This window comes from Lynx canadensis, chromosome B1, assembly GCF_007474595.2.
Source record: "Lynx canadensis isolate LIC74 chromosome B1, mLynCan4.pri.v2, whole genome shotgun sequence".
Classification (NCBI taxonomy): Eukaryota; Metazoa; Chordata; class Mammalia; order Carnivora; family Felidae; genus Lynx; species Lynx canadensis.
Genome location: NC_044306.2, coordinates 175978610 through 175995866, shown reverse-complemented (window position 1 = coordinate 175995866; position 17257 = coordinate 175978610). Strand labels below are relative to the sequence as shown.

The 17257-nt window shown below is 34.9% G+C and overlaps 1 protein-coding gene across 1 annotated transcript in view; it reads right to left on the bottom strand.

Annotated features, from left to right (window-relative positions):
• ARAP2 (ArfGAP with RhoGAP domain, ankyrin repeat and PH domain 2) overlaps positions 1 to 17257 on the bottom strand; it is a 216413-nt gene that overhangs the window by 164315 nt on the left and 34841 nt on the right. Inside the window, 5 exon segments of the mRNA XM_032593080.1 lie at positions 2372 to 2725; positions 4392 to 4483; positions 5211 to 5287; positions 6397 to 6455; positions 15290 to 16349. Coding sequence (XP_032448971.1) covers positions 2372 to 2725; positions 4392 to 4483; positions 5211 to 5287; positions 6397 to 6455; positions 15290 to 16197 — 1490 coding nt within the window. The 5' untranslated portion in view covers positions 16198 to 16349.

The window sequence follows — 17257 nt, the reverse complement described above, 5'->3', positions numbered from 1 at the left end:
GGGCCTCAATGCAAAGGAGACATGACAGCAAGAACTTGAAGAAGGGTACACAAGTCACGATGCTCTGTGGAAAAGGACATTCCAGTCATAAAGAACAGTAAGTGTCAAGGTCGCCAAAGTGAGTTCTTGCTTCTTATGACTTCTATATTGATTAAAGTAACAGAAAGTATCAGGTTATAATTTTCTACTTGGGGCCTAGGAGAGACAGAAGAAGCTGGTATAAGATTTTAGCCAAATATCTAATCTGCTTTATGCTTCTATGGCCCACAGGCCAAATTTGTGTTTATAAATAAAGTCTTTATTGAAACACAGCCTCAATCACTGGTCTGCATATTCTCTGTGCCTGCTGTCATGCTACAACTGTTGAGTTGCTGATTCTTCTCGGAGACCCCACAGAGGCTATAAAGATTAAAATATTTATTATTTGACCGTTTACAGAAAAAGTTTGCTGATCCCTCCTCTCTGGAATCAGAATGCCATCTACAGCAGTGCTAACTGCTCCAAAGAGACATGTGGCCACGAGTTAAAGCTCATAACCTTTGCATAAGGAGTGGGTAGGCATCACTTTGTCTAATTAATGAGCATTTTAAACACTCTCACAACAGAATACAGAATCCAATTATGAAAAGGAGAAATTAAGAGATTCTACTTCTGATCTAATAAATAATACATGCTTCTAAGCCAGTAACATATACTTCTTTTCAAGTCATAACAATAAAATCATATAAAAGAGTTTAATCTCTTGGTGATATAGCAAGTTCTTTGTTTAATTTCCCATCTCTATTCATCCTGGTATCCAGGAGAAAAACTGTTAAGCCAGAAAACTCAATTATTTCCCCTAAAATGGAAAAACATAAATCTAGACAACTTACAGCATCTGACCTTAGGCGGATTCAGAATAGAAAGGATGGAAAGCCAGAGTTCTGATAGAGTGAGAGGAAAAATGTTCTAACTGTCCCAGGGGTGGACAATAATGGGGAAGCTTTCTCAGTGTGCCCGGAGCATAAACATAACAACCCTGCAGAGAGCAAGGTACCACCAGAGAGTAGGCAGGAAAAGGAAACCACAGCTGCTGGGGGCTCTGTACCCAGAGTCCGCTAACTCTTCTGGTGGTATTTGTTTGGAGAGAGCACTAGAATCTCCCTAAACACCTTAATTTTACAGAAATGAAAGATTCGAGAATATTCAAACTCACTGTTTCATTCCACCAATGTGTACTTTTGAATGCTTACTCCTACCTTTGCTATTAGACTATCAATAGTACTGATGACTGATGAAAAGTAGGCACAGTTGATTACTTTGTTACCTTAAATAACCAGAAAGGAAACAGGATAACTGATACTAAGAAGTACTCTAATTTGCTAAATTAGGTTATTCAACATCTAATTTGCTAAAAGGATGCAATGATAGAAAGCATTAAATATATAATTACTAACCATAAAAGTGTTGGTTTTTTTTTTTCACTTTCTTAAGAAATTAAAACCTGCTCCTGCTAATCAACTAATGTTTCTTCTAGCAACTTTTTGCTAATAAAATTTATTTTAGGTCCAAGGCTTTCTAGAAATGATGCTCATTTTGGGGGGAATAGTAAAGAAAACCAGCATATTGCAAGGACTCACCACATTCACTACTTAAACATGAGAGATTTAATCCCAAAATAATTTAATAATTCATGAGGAACATTTCAAGTAAATATTTCAAAAGGACATTAAAAAATCAGGATGCCAGAAAACAATTCTAATTAAACGCAATCCCTCCCCAAATATTTCTGAGTACTGTATAACCCTTAAGGGACAGAAGTCTCTTTGTAAACATCTAAAATGATAAATCTGTTTTAAAAGTATAATATTCAAGGGACTCTGACCTTCTGTGCAACATACAAAAATCAAAACAATGTATCTATACCAGTGAAGCCTGAAATCTAACAATGACATACTTTCTCTAACCACAATTAAGACTTGTATTCCCAAACAGAACACTGTTATAATATGAGCAAAAGCCAAACAGTGTGGGCCTAGTAATACCAACTCAATCTGTATTGTTTTTCTTTGCGATAAATTGGGACACAGTGCATTTTAGTGTAAAGTTAGAAACTAACATTAAGGATCTAGATGTGAAATTGCAACTTTCGATTTCAATCTGCTATTCAGAATCTTAACCCAGCATTCCACATAATACACTGCACATGTTCCTCCTTATGTCTAAAGAACAGCATTTGCAAAAGTGTACTGAAAACCCCTAAAAACTGTATCTGTGTGCGTAGGGGTAGAGGAGGGGTGGAGAGTAGCAACAATCTAGCAGGTTTAGAAATGGATAAACTTGAACTGCTGAAAATATGCTACTTATGGGAAAAAAATGAAAAACTACATACCCTTGAGGGGAGAGTTTGTCTAGCCATCCGGATTTAACCTTCCTTGCAGAGGACCCATAAAAACAGGCATAGGGAGATATTGCATTTGAGGAAACGATTGAGGACTCAGCATTTCCACTTGTTGAGCTTAACGGATAACTGTGCCTATTAACAGGGTCCAAATTCAATGCTTTTTGAGTCCTAGATTTAGATGCCTTTGAATTTTTTCTTCTTAAACTCTGAAAGCATTCTTCTACTGTTGAATATTCTGATTCTGAAGCAGAGTCTACTGGAAAATTAACTTTGTCCTCTCGAGGTATCCAAATATCTTCTGCTTTGTCTTCGCTTATATTCTCCTTCCTGTTATCATATATGCTAAATGGAAACAAACTGTGTTAACATTTCAAAATACCATATGTATTTGAGCCACTGATTACTTTTGAAATTTATAAACAACAAACTGCACAGAAATTTAAAGTCAGAAATCTCTTAAGAGCTCCATTAACCCATCTGATAAGTTCTAAAACTCTTCCAGAAAAACAGAAATCTCTTATTACCCTAAGATATATTTGAACACTGCTGAAAGTAGTACAATTTTTCTTGTGTCATTAATCTGATCTGTTTATTTGGGTGGGGGTGGGTGCAGACTGGTACTAAGGGTAAAGACTGACCACATTCCCTGCCTCGTAATTTAACGTCATCACCAACAGCATTAAATAGCCATTCCAACTTGTAGTCCCTGAGTAACATTCATGAACCACTAACTCATCTATTTGGAGATCTCACTTCGAAACTTGTTGCTCCTCTCTGGCTCTCCACGATTCAATTCCAAGAGCTTTAGTATTATTTTGTAACACTAATGAGGGAAAACTTCACCACACTGTTAGCTAGGAAATGAGAAAGAGTCAGGATACAATCAGAAGGTAAAAGCTGTGTAACCTATAACATTCACCACAACACATTCATAATAGCTAAGCATATTTCTACAGATTTAAGGAATGACAAAATAGGTTCACTCAGCCATTAATGTATAATAAAACTCATTACAAAGAAGTTTTTGCTAATCAATGAAATAGATATGTGTAGGAGTCAAATTACATCCTTTTGGACACAGTGTCCTAAAAACTCACTTCCTTAAAGAATGATTTAACCTGGCCCCTTCCACATTTTGCATTATAATACATACATATCAAATGCTAACTGAAGATCCTCAATTATTTAGTTTCAACTTAAGAAAACCCACATTATCAGACTTGGAAAGGAAAGGATAAAATTGAAGATATAAAATGAACATTAGGTAATGATGCAGGACACTAAGTCCTAATAAAGTTGAGAAAACTAAAATTTAAGTTGGTGCCTCACAAACTGCTTAATTTCATGAGTGATCCAAATAACTGGGTAAACTGTCAAGCCACTTGTCAATGATGAACTTCCAGTAAAAAAAGGATGTATTACATTTGTAAAAATTCTGCACCTTAGATAGTATTTTTTTTTTTTTGCGCTTCCTCTTTCTCCTTCATATTAACATAACTTCCCATCTTTAACACACAATTGTGGGCACCACATATTTTCCACTTTAGGATGGGAAGAGCGATTTCAATTAGGAAAAGACTAACATAATCTGCTGCAAAATATCACTATACACCGGATTTACAGACTCTAAGTTCAATTATTAAAATAAGTGCCATTATTCAGGGTTCCTGGGTGGTGTAGTCGGTTAAGCGTCCGACTCTTGATCTCAGCTCAGATCATGATCTCACGTTCGTGAGTTCGAGCCCCACGCTGGGCTCTGCGTGATGGCACAGAACCTGCTTGGGATTCTGTCTCTCCTTCTCTCTGCCCCTGCCCCGCTTGTGCTCTAAACAAACTAAAAAAAAATTTTTTTTAATAAAGTAAGTGCCATTACTGAAACATCTAGAATGAGAAAGATTTGAACTTACTAATGTAAACTATTTTCTTAGAAACATAATATGAGCAAGAAGTCAACACTGCATAACATTATATTCAAAAGAATTAATCATCATCAATCATGACCTCATACCTTGATTTCACAAGAAAAGAGTTTTTTTCAGTAGTTGTTTCCCCTTTGAGTGTTTCTTCATGGGTCCAAAATTCATTCTTTATAGATCTCTTCTATTAAAAAAAATATACACATATATTATATACATACATTTTTTAGGACAGCAATATTTTCCAAATATCCACAATGTGAGCTTAGTTTTATTACACAAATATCTAACTGCTTAGATCAATTTTCAGTAAAAACTTAGAGAGACTATACTAAAAATAGCCTCTCGATGCCTTTTTCAAGATATTTAAATCATTAATAATGCATCATTTCATCCAGGAAAAACAGAAGATGCCAATCAAGAACAAAATTTATTTACTTTTAATTTCCCACTTTTTGTCTTCCAACTTCTGTTTTATCCTGACCAAGAAATAAAATAACCAAAAGAGCACAAGTACTTGAGAAGAAAGAAAGACTAAGTGATAAATTAAATAATGAAGATATGAAGATATGTTAGAAGTAGATATTTGGGTATAAGGCAAAAAGCAAAATCTAGGGGGGTTCTGTTTGCCTGCTTTTGCTTTCTTTGGGGGTTTGTCTTTAAAGTAACTTATTTTTTGGAAAATTCAGAAATCCCCCCTCCTGTATTCCTGAAATTGAATGTATTTTTGTGATATATATTTAAAGATACACATTCAACATGATTTTACTTAAAAGAATTTTACTGACTACCAATGTCCTGCTTCAATATAACTCATTCTCCAAACACTTTAAAGGAAACGAAGAGGGAAATATAGGCAGAAGAGCAAAGACTTGAAAATGGAAAAAAAAATAAAAATGTATGGGACTAACCTTGGAATTTTCTAGTCTCTGGAAGAGAAAGGTCTCTCCATAAGGAAAAATGGAAGATGAATTTTCCTCCTTTGAATCTTTTGGGGAAATTATAGGATGAGAATGAAAAGATATAAATAATGTGAAACATTTTTTAAAAAGGTATGCACTTAATAATTTTATAGTAATATCACAACTTAAGCTTTATTCTCTGAGAGTCCAAAATTATGCTTATAATATTCACCTCCAAAGCAACTCGTCCCATGGCTTCTTGGTGTAGCACTCACTGTATATGCCTCTCACTTCCCAACCAAGGCATATTACTCACTGTTTCTGAAAGTGTGATGTGTCATATATGGCCTTGCTACCCTCTAAGATCCACATTAATATAACTAAGCACATTTCCCACATATGATGCCATTTATAATGTTAATTCCTAAATAAGAATACAGTATTAATGGCATAAAGTTAGTGTTAGATCTATTGTAATTTCCAATGAATAATTAAAAGTTCACTAACATAACAACTAGACGCTGTATCACTCAAAACACCAGAATCTACTTAATATAATCCAACACCACAGCCACTAATACACTTGTAAATAAGTTATTTCAAGAGATTTTCCACTGTCCTTGTGTTACACCCATCCACAAGAAAGAATTCCTAACACTTTCATTCTCTGTTATGGCAAAAAAAAACTTTTAAAGGGTCAGTAACCAAGTGTTTTCCACCTTATTGTTAAGAAGAATGTTCCTGAACATATATAAGCAGAATTTTCAAAAAGAAAGAAAAGCCTCTGTCAATGATCAATTTACCAAAGTAATGTCAGCCCTTTCCCGTTACCATAGCAAAATTACTTTCCATAAATCCAGGTCCTATAGCTCAGAATGTCAGAAACCACTTAATTTAGTTAAATGCCTTCGACTGTGGCTACTGATAAATGAAGCCCGGTGCAAAAAAAAAAAAAAAAAAAAGAAAAAAAATTCTTTTTACATTAGTATCTGAAGATTTCCAAGAGTCTGAGTACATATGACTGTCTTTTATTCACTCATCTTTAAATGCATCTGAAGTATTATGAACCCTAGCAGATAGTTATTCCCATTATTCCCTATTACACAGGGGGCCTACTTTCTCGATCACAATTTTCACACATTTAAGACTGTCATATGAGTGCTAATTTACAAAGACTTTACATGCTGAAACTCACTTTCCTGTGTCACAGACTTTCCAGTTGAGGTAGCAGTGTTTCTTCTCTCACGGAAATAGCTTAAAGCAAAGGGGAAAAATAGATAAATTAAAACAGATAAACAAAAATTGGTAAACTATGAGACTGAGTAAAGGATACAGACATACATTCCATTCTTCTGGGTAGAAAAACCAATATTCAAAAATAAATTTGATTCTAATTAAACAGAATGGCTAAATTCCACAGATGTGTTTTTCTAAATAGTCTTAAGGAGATTTCACTAGATTTTACAAGCATTTGCTTCTCACATTTATACCTTACAAAAGTAAATGAATATATTTGCCCAATGCTAGTATGTACGTTGGATTTTCAAAACTGCTAGACATACCCCTGTGAGACACTAATTTTCTAATTAGAATTCATTATTTATTAGGGGTTTTTGTCATTAAACTTTACAATCACAAAATTGAGTCAAAAATTTGTCGGCTCTATAAGCGTAGTATGAAAATTTATGACCTTTCCTTAAAAATATTTGCTGCCTTGGGAGAGAAAGATTACAGGTAATTAATTAGAATACAGCCTAATAGCAATGAGAGAAGAAAACACTGTGTAAACAGATGTAATGAATACCCATTACTATATAAATGAGTTCTATTTTTCCATCTAAGTGTAAGAATCAGGACAGTGTCTTTAGGGTCTCTGAAATTTGTATCTGCCCAAATAACTACAAACAAGGATAAAAAAAAAAAAAAAAAAAAAAAAAAAAAAAAAACCGCCAGAAACTAATGAAATAAAATATGGATAAAGTTTAAAATCATTTTAACTAAAGCTGGTTATTCAAAATGATCAATCAAATTGATAAACCTCAGGGAAGGAAAATAAAAGACAAGAGAGACAAACTACCGATATCAGCATGAAAGAGAAGACACTACAATTCCTACAAACATTAAAGTGATAATTATAGATTATTGAGAAAAACTTTATTTCAATAAATCCAACAACTTAGATGAAATGGAAAGATTTTTTGAGACATAAATTACCAAATATGATACAGAATAGAAAAATCTTAATATCCCTAGATCTATTAGAGAAATTGAATTTAGTAGTCACCTACCTGCAAAACACTCTAGGCCAAGCCATTTCACTGATGAATTACACCAAACATTTCAGAATGAAATAATACCAATTCTACATGAATTTTTTCAGAAAACAGGGAAGGAGAGACTACTTCCCAATTCATTCTATAAGGTCAGTATTACAGACACAAAGCCAGTCAAAAACAAAACTACAGATAACTATTAAATAAATTGTCCTCATGAATTTAGATGCAAAACTAATTAGCAATATATTAGCAAATCAAATCCAACAACCCATTAAATATATATATATATATATATATATATATATGACCAGATGAGATTTATTCCAGGAGAGCAAAGTTGGTTTAACATGAGAAAAATCAATGTAATTCACCAAATTAGGAAAATAAAAGAGAAAAATCACAGTCTCATGACAACAGATCCAGGAAAACCAACTGACAAAATCCAACATCTATTAATGACAAAGATTCTCAGTAAACTAGGAACAGAAGAAAACTTCCTCAACCTAATGAAAGGCATTTATGAAAAACCTACATCCTAAATAATGTGGAAGGCTGACTGATTTTAAGATTGAGAGTAAGACACGGAGGTCTGCTCTCACTACTTATAATCACATTATTTCAGAGGTCCCATCCAGGACAATATGATATATAAAAGAAATAAAGGGCATGCAGATTGGAAAATAAGAACTCTTACAAGCAGAAGGTATCCATTAAGTAGAAAATCCTAAGGAATCTGCCAGAAAGATTCTCAAACTAGTAAGCCTAGCAAGGTCCCAGGATAAGGGGAAGATATTAACAAATTCAATAGTATTTCTAAATGCTAGCATTGAGCAACTGGAAAAATAGTTTGAAATACAAATTTTATAATAATATCAATAACATGAAATATCAATAACATGAAATAATATCAATAATATCAATAACATGAAATAGGGGTAAATTTACCAAACATGGGCATGATCTGCACACTGAAAACCACGTAACACTGAAAAATTTAAAAAGACCAAAATAGATAGATATACCATGTTATTGGATTGGAAAACTCAGTGTTGTTAAGATGTTAATTCTCTACATGTTGATATACAGGGTCAACATAATACCAAACAAAATTCCAATGAGCTTTTATATAGAAATTGACAAGATGACTCTAAAATGTACATGCACATACAAATAACCTACTATGGTCAAATATTTAAAAGAAGAACAAGTTGGAAGATTTATACTGTACAGTTTCAATATTTACTCTTAAATCTATAGCAATCAAATCAGTGTATAATTGGTGAAAGGATAAACACATAAATTAATGGAACAAAATAACAATTCCACCTAACTCCCACACATCTACGGTCCACTGATTTCTGAAAAAATGTGAAAGCAATTGAATGGGGAAAGGATAGTCTTTTCAACAAGTGTTGCTGGAACAACTGGATATCTTCATGAAAAAAGGAATGAAAAACAACCATTATTTCATACCATATACAAAAGTGAACTTGAAATGGAGTTTAGACCTACATGTTAATGCTAATGTTCTAAAACTTCTGGAAATACACGCAAGAAATCTTTGCAACCTTGGAGTATACAAAGATTTCTTAAATTAAAAAAAAAACCAAAAAAGAAAATTATGTATGTATTTAATATATAAGTATTTAATAAAATTAGTAAATATTAACATACATTATAAATATACTGAAAACATGTTTAAAGACAAATTAGAAGAATTTTAAATATATTAGTGGTGCTTTAAAGCATATTTTGCTGGTTTTACTATTAGTCATATGAAATGTAAAGAAAAATGTTTGTGGTTTTAATTATGATACTCAGTATCCAACTGCAAGAAATTACTGAATCTATCAACCAACTTCATTTGATCTAGTGTTGATGAAAGATTAGCTCAACACAGGAGAAAAAGTTACTTTGAAAACCAGCCATCAGTAATTTATATTCTCATTTACCTATGAATAAGTTATCACAAGCTATTTTATATTCTAATATCTATTATGCCCAAAACATTATGTTAGGAATTTATATATATCTGCATCTCATATTTCATCCTCATAACAGCTCTGACATAAAACCAGTTGTCCTAAAGGAGGCTCTCCCAGCCCAAGTCCACAGCTAGCAAGAGGCAAAGCCCCCATTCTTTCCTTTCTGCCTCTTTCTGCCCTATTATCTTCCCACCAGTTATCCTAAAAACTGTAGGTTGCTTTTTAAATTGAACCAATTATCATTTTTATTAGAGGAGAAAATGGTCCTTCTGGTAAACTTTATGTGCACATTTGTTTCTTAAAGTCCTTAAAAGTATTCACACTCTTCTTTGTGATAGAGAAAACATGTCATCAACCTAGTAGAGGAATAACCGTGTGTTGTTTTTGTTTTTTTTTTTTTTTTAGTAAAATACTACACAGCAATTATTACATAAAGTATGTGCATCAATGTGGATAAATCTCAAATATAATATTAAAACACCAAGTTGCAAAAAAAAAAAGGCCTCTGGTTACCAAAGTGAATCTTTAGCATAATACAGATATTATTTTTTAATATATTTTAAACCACTAAAATAACCAAGAAAAGCAGTGCTATGAAGGTTAATTAATGTTAAAGATCTCCCTTTATGATCCACACTTACCTGTTACTTAGACAAGGCAGCCACACCAAAAAATAATTATACACCATAAATGGACCATCATTTCACAGAATGTTTTTAAAAAATGCAATTCTTGCAATTCATAACAAACTAACTACAACGGACTAACTACGGATCATTACAGAATTGAATTCAAAAGAAATTCACGATCATTAGGCAGCAGTTTAAAACTGCCTTGAGGTTACATATATCTAACTAAACACACAAATCTGATTTCAGAAAACATGAGTCTATTAACTACAGCACAGACTAAGAATGTGAAATTTATAATGCACAGATATTTAAGTCTCAATCCAAGACGTTCCCAAAAAGATGTCCTCAGGAAAAGAATAAATGATAACTACAGATGGATTACAACACGAAAGTCTACATTATTACCCTCAAACAGTTCTTTAAACTAGCAAAAATTGCATCTCAAAATGTATTTTTTTATGGGCAGAAGTCATGAATAGACATATTTCCAAAGAAGGTATCTAGATGGCCAAGAGACACATGAAAAGATGCTCAACATCACTGATCATCAGGGAAATACAAATCAAAACTACAAAGAGATATCACCTCACACAAGTCAGAATAGCTAAAATCAACTACATAAGAGACAATAGATATTGGTGAGGATGTAGAGAAAGGGGAACCCTCTTCCACTGTTGGTGGGGATGTGAACTTGTACAGCAACTCTAGAAAACAGTAGGGAGGTTCCTCAGAATGTTAAAAATAGAATTACCCTCTGATCCATCAATTGCACTACTAGGTATTTACCCAAAGATACAAAAATACGAAATCAAACGGATAAATGTACCCTGATGTTTACTGCAGCATTATCTATAATAGCCAAATTATGGAAACAGCCCAAGTGTCCAGTGCCTGATGAATGGATAAAGAAGATGTGGTACTTATATATAAAATGGAATATTATTCAGCCATCAAAAAGAATGAAATCTTGCTATTTGCAATGATATGGAGGAACTAAACAGTATGATACTAAATAAGTCAGAAAAAGACAAATACTCTATTATTTCAGTCATATAACAAATTTAAGAAAACAAAACAAACAAGCAGGGAGGGGTAAAAGAAAGAGGGAGTTAAACCAAGAAACAGACTCTTAACTACAGAGAACAAAGTGATGGTTATCAGAAAGGAGGTGGGTGGAGGGATGGGTAAAATAGGTGATAGAGATTAAGGAGTGCACTTGTTGTGATGACCACTGGGTGTCATGTGGAATTATTGAATCACTATACTCTACACCTGAAACTAATATTACACTGTATGTTAAATAACTGGAATTTAAGAACACATATTTTTCAAAGTGGTGCTTTTTATATTATGAAATAAAAAGTATAAACCTAATGTCTTTTTACTTATAAAAAATCTGAAGCAGACAGATATCATTATCCTCTAAGAATAAATCAAACTATTAACTACTTACATTTTGATTTGTCAAAATTTAGGTGAAGTCCAAATTTTGAAAATATTAAAATAATCAGCCTATTTTTTCACAGAATTTAAAAAGAAGACATTTTAAAGGCATATAAAGAATTTTGGATTGCTAAGCATTTTTCTGCTATAACATGAAATGTGAAGTTTTTCTTGAACATGGAAAAGATGGGATGAGTTTCTGTATTTTTCTTATTCAATGCACCCAACCACTGCTTAAGACTTTTCTGTACATTTTCTGCTTAAATATCTTTCAACATTAAAGTCTAAAATAGGGCTATCCATTTCTAATGTCTGTATCACGTCTATGTATATCTAGAGAAAAATATCGAAGATTGTTATTTTTAATAAAAAGTTCAAAGAAGCCTGGAGACCTCAGGTTTAGATTTCAAACTTTCAAAGACCCTTCAGTCAATATGGTACACCAGTCTTAACAATAAATTATAACAGATGTCCTCCAATCACTGTGCAGCCCCGCCTTTCATCTTCCTGCACCCCATCTCTGCTTCCTTATTTCCCCTTCCCTAAAAACATTTAGAGGCACAATACCTAAAAGAGAAGGACTTTGTGACTTGTGCCAAGGATAAAACAGTTGCATGCGAGACGTATGAAAATCTTTAAACTGGGAAGGAGGGTAAGAAAGGTACCTCTTTAGTAGCTAAAAGATCTTGTTCTTTCCTGTCTTGAGCACAGAAGAGGAGGCTCCCGGAAGGATCACAGGACACACCCATGACTCCCAGGGAAATGGTAAGATGCTGGACCTCACTTCCTGCTTGGAGGCCTCCATGGGAAACCTCCAGGTGAAAGTGATAAGGGAAGAGCCAGCTCTTTAAGCCTAGTTCTGCCCTGGCCCTCAAGAAAGGTTAAAAAGAGATCCTGAGGTTCATTGCTCAATAGCCCCACCTAGCCCAGCCTTTCCAAGAAAAGAAGCAGGCAGGAATTCAGGAAAAACTGAAGGCAAGGACAAAGATAATCCATTTGACCAGAGTGTCCATTTTGTCAGATAAATAAGGAGGGAAGAGGCAGCTGGGGAGGAACTGATGTCCAGGGAGACAAAAACAGAAGGCTTCACACAAGGAACGCATCCAACATCATATATACCTTTTAACAGATACATGAAATGTTTAGTAAAGAAATTATGTTAAAAGCATTGGCCACAAAGAAATATTTTTATTTGGTATATCCAGAAATGTACTAAAATATCATTTAGATGTAATCTGATTACAGAGAATCTCAGGTTATATAATCCACAGTTTTATTTTAAAACTCATATTATGACATTTTAAAATCTTGCAAAATTCCTATTTGCAATTCAGGCCAGGACCGCAAGGAAAAATACAAGTGAAGTCTGAAAATAATTTAGTTTCTCATTGTATGATTTGAGTACCACAGATGCAGGGTTACCATTTACCACCATAATCAAAGAAGAAAGGTTATGAGGGGTAACCTGGCAGGGCTATGATGCAACTAGGACTAACTTATTTACTAATTTTGACATTATTTCAATTCTCATTTTCAAAGACTCATACTCACAAACAATGTGAATTACAAGTCTTTCATATGATATAAAGCTTACGCTTACAAATGAAGAAACATCAAGTTTCTCAAGAACTTATGAAAAAATAGCACCTTTTAAAACTTAAGCCAAATGTTTCTTGTGTGAAGTTATCCTTACAACTCCCCAAAGGATTCTGTTCTGGCAAAGACACAATTTTAATGTGTATACTCATGGCAAACCGCCCTCAGTTACTTTGTTTAAAATTAGCAAAATATTTTAAAACTACAGTGTCATACAAAAATTGGTAACCTTTTACATTCCTAAGTAATACTTTCTCATATATGCAGTGAATATTTTTAAGAATATTTCCTAAATGAGTGGTTAAGAAAGTGTGTGGGTTCTAGAGTCTGATGTACTGGAATGAAACTCCAGTTTACCACTCATGTGATCCTGTCAAAATCAGCCTAGGGCTCAATTACCTAAGAAAATGTAGGAATAATACCTCCAGTGCCACTGAGAGATTTAGATAACCCACAGGAAATTATAAAACAAACTGGCTCCTAGGATGTTTAATAAAGGACACTATTACTACTGATTCCCAAGGAAAGACTAGACTTTGCTGTTGGCGCAAGGGATGCCAAGAGACAAAGACAAAGTACACAGGATCTCTTCCCTCAAAGAGTTTATGCTCTAATGAGAGGTTCTTAAATCAACAGTCCTGTAAATTGCCACATTTTCTTTGGCAAATACTAAACTTCTGCATTTTCTCCTGCAAATACAACCAGGATTTTGCACTGTAATTACCAAAGATGCCCACAGGCAACAGTACCAGCAGTAGGGGTAGAGTGGAAATAAGCAGGGAAGGAGGGTATGGCAGAAATGCCAGCCTAGAGCCTGTGCAGGAAATCCATAATTACATCTAGTACCACAGCAGTTAACAGTCGAACAACCTCATGACTCCCAGCAAAGAGACAAGTGTTAGCTTTTAATGAAGAAAAAAAAAAAGAAAGAAAAAGAAAAAAAAAGAAAACATCCCACCACAACCCTGGAGAAAACCACAACTATTTTAGGTGTAACCCTGAGAAAGGGACGAAAGTTCTCTCTGCTGTTAAGTCAGCACTTAGCCTCCGCAGTTACCTCAAAGTACTAACAACCCAACATGCAATGCTGGTGGGCCCCTCTTTAGAATTCCGGTTCCAGTGAACCGGATTTCACACTGTACTGTTACCATCTGTCTCCTACGCTACACTTCAAGCACCTTCGTTCCTCTCTACCTCCCCACCGAGCACAGTGACCAGAACCAAGCTGGTGCTCCCTACATGTATCTTGAATTACTAATTCATGCCAATGCATTGTGTCAAGCAGTAGAGATACAAACGTTAGAAACATGGCCCCTGGGGCGACTGAGTGGCTCAGTCAGTTAAGCATCTGATTTCAGCTCATGTCATGATCTCGCGGTTCGTGGGTTCCAGCCCCAAGGTGGGCTCTGTGCTGACAGCTCAGAACCTGGAGCCTGCTTTGGATTCTGTGTCTCCCTCTCTCTCTGCCCCTCCCCCCCCTCAAAAAAATGAATAAATGTTTAAAAAAACAAAAAAACAAAAAAAGAAACATGGCTGCCGCTGAAGGACAAATAATCCAGTCAGGAGACAGAGTCAACAATTCAAATAGAAGAATTGCCCTCATGGAAGAATTTAAAACCAGGTGTGAAGGCAGGCATGGGAAGGAACTGCCAGGTAAAATTAGAGGAAGGGACTTTCCCCCATTTAAATGGAAGAAAACTAACGAGTCCCAGGCAGTTATAAGTTAGAAATAGACTCTGGGGGGCACCTGAGTGGCGCAGTCGGTTAAGCGTCCGACTTCAGCCAGGTCACGATCTCGCGGTCCGTGAGTTCGAGCCCCGCGTCGGGCTCTGGGCTGATGGCTCAGAGCCTGGAGCCTGTCTCCGATTCTGTGTCTCCCTCTCTCTCTCTGCCCCTCCCTCGTTCATGCTCTGTCTCTCTCTGTCCCAAAAATAAATAAACGTTGAAAAAAAAAAAATTAAAAAAAAAAAAGAAAAGAAATAGACTCTGGGAAACAGTGTACAAAAGAAATGACACGTTCTCATTTTAGAAGAAAAAAAAGGTTCATTGAATAGGCAAATTAATAGACGTCAAATTTACCAATCCTAAAAATATTCATTACAAGCAACTAAATTCACTCAAATTGAATACTTAGGGCTCATCATAAAAACTCTTACCTCCCTGAAATTCCTTTTGTAGACCCTGGAATCTCTGGTACAGGACGATGTCTTAGCAGAAAAGATCTAGATGGTCTTGAAACCAGCTTGCTACGGCTTCTCATGGGTGCTAGGATTGGTGACGATGGAACATACAAATCATTTACAACCATCTCTCCTTGAAATTGAAAGAATGGGGACGGCAGTGATCTTTCTAATAAACCATTAGTTCCACTTCCAGAATTTGCCTCTGATACTGATGGGCGGAGGGAAGAAAGGCATTCAGAGTCTACATCAGGAAGCTGGCTCACATTTTCTGAGATCAAATCAGCTCTGTTTGTTTGTTGCTCTTCAATTGTGCAATCCATAGTTATCTCTGTAATCAAAGATTCTCCTTTAATATTTTCACTACCAAATAAAGTATGCTGAAAAGAATTCAAACTCGGGTGTGGTTCTTCTTCTGGAAGGGGAAAGTTGTGTTTAGGAAGAGACAGCTTATCATCTGATTTAAGAGACTGGCTATTTTCTACACTAACATCATTTTGATCAAGAGTTTTGGTAACAGTCTCCCACTGCGTTGGGCTAGGTGCTTGAATACCACCTGCATCTGAAAGATCTACGGAGTTACTCCCATCAGAGAATGGAGCATGGGGAACCTTTGAAGTCTCATCATCCTTCTTTGTTTTATGAACATTTGCATATATTGGGATATCTTGCATTTTTGACAAGATTATCTGCAACTGTTTCAGTATCCTCCTCCGGTGTCCTGTAGGTGATATTCCAATTTTGTGCAGCACGCTGTCATTGACTGCCGCACAGTCCTTCACAGTATCAAAACCAAACTCGCGGAAGCGTAGGAGATACTGCTCCAAATTAATGCTCATTAGGAAATCTCTGATATCAACATTTACTTCACTGACTGAGGACATAATGGTGGCTTCATTCCTGAGTTATCAAAAGCAGTACAAGGAGATACACACAGGAAAGTCCACTTCTGTATTGGTTTTTCCTCTATCACTCGCAACAGAGAAATGTCTCAAAATGTTATTTTCTTCACAGTGAATGTTTTATGTGCTTAAGCCTGAAAAAGAAAAGAATATTAATGGATTAGGATATTTTAGTTATGAAAACCTAGTCTGACATGATAAACTTTCTCTGGAGAAACACAATAGAAACGAGGATAATTACTTTCACTCACTCAGAGTTTAGAATCTTTGCCATTACTCTGCATGCCCCAGAGAGTCAATTCCTAGGTAAAGTGTGAGGATACAAGGCAGAAATGCCATGGTGGGATCAAATGATGATTTTCAAAAAGTAAAAAACAACTTTCCCACAAATATAAAATGAACATGTGTCAAATAATTTATTCAACCCATTAATGAAGGAACCAGTAAGATGGTAAGACTGTTTCCAGGAACATTTGTGCAATAGGTTTAGACAGAAAAGACTTTTTTTTTTTTCATGTTAAGACTAAGATTAGTAGGTTAGATTTAAAAAACTGGTTAATGTCCTACAGGGCAATAAAACCATAACCTTTGGGGTTATCTCTCTACCCGACAAAAATCTATAAGCTAACAGATAACTTCCCAGTTCAGGGCTCTAATCAAACAGCACATAGAAAGTAGAGCACAAAATTAGAAATAAATACCCCTAGGGTGGGCCTGTTAAACAATACCCCCACACAATGCATTGAAAGAACATGCTATACATGTCCTTTTTGATTTCCAAATTTTAGAAAATTTTTCTTAACAGTAACTAGATATGAACAACCCTACCCTTTAATACATTTCTGCAAAGACACTCTTAAAAAGCACAGTTAGAATACATTTCTCAGGTTAATAATTTTCATTCGAAAAATGCAGTAGCATTGTATGCACAATATTGATATACAAGATAAAACTGCCTGAATAATATGTAAATACATTTGGTAACAGGAAATAATATGAAAGGGGGGGAAGAAAGTCTAAAGGTCACATTTTCCTTTCTACA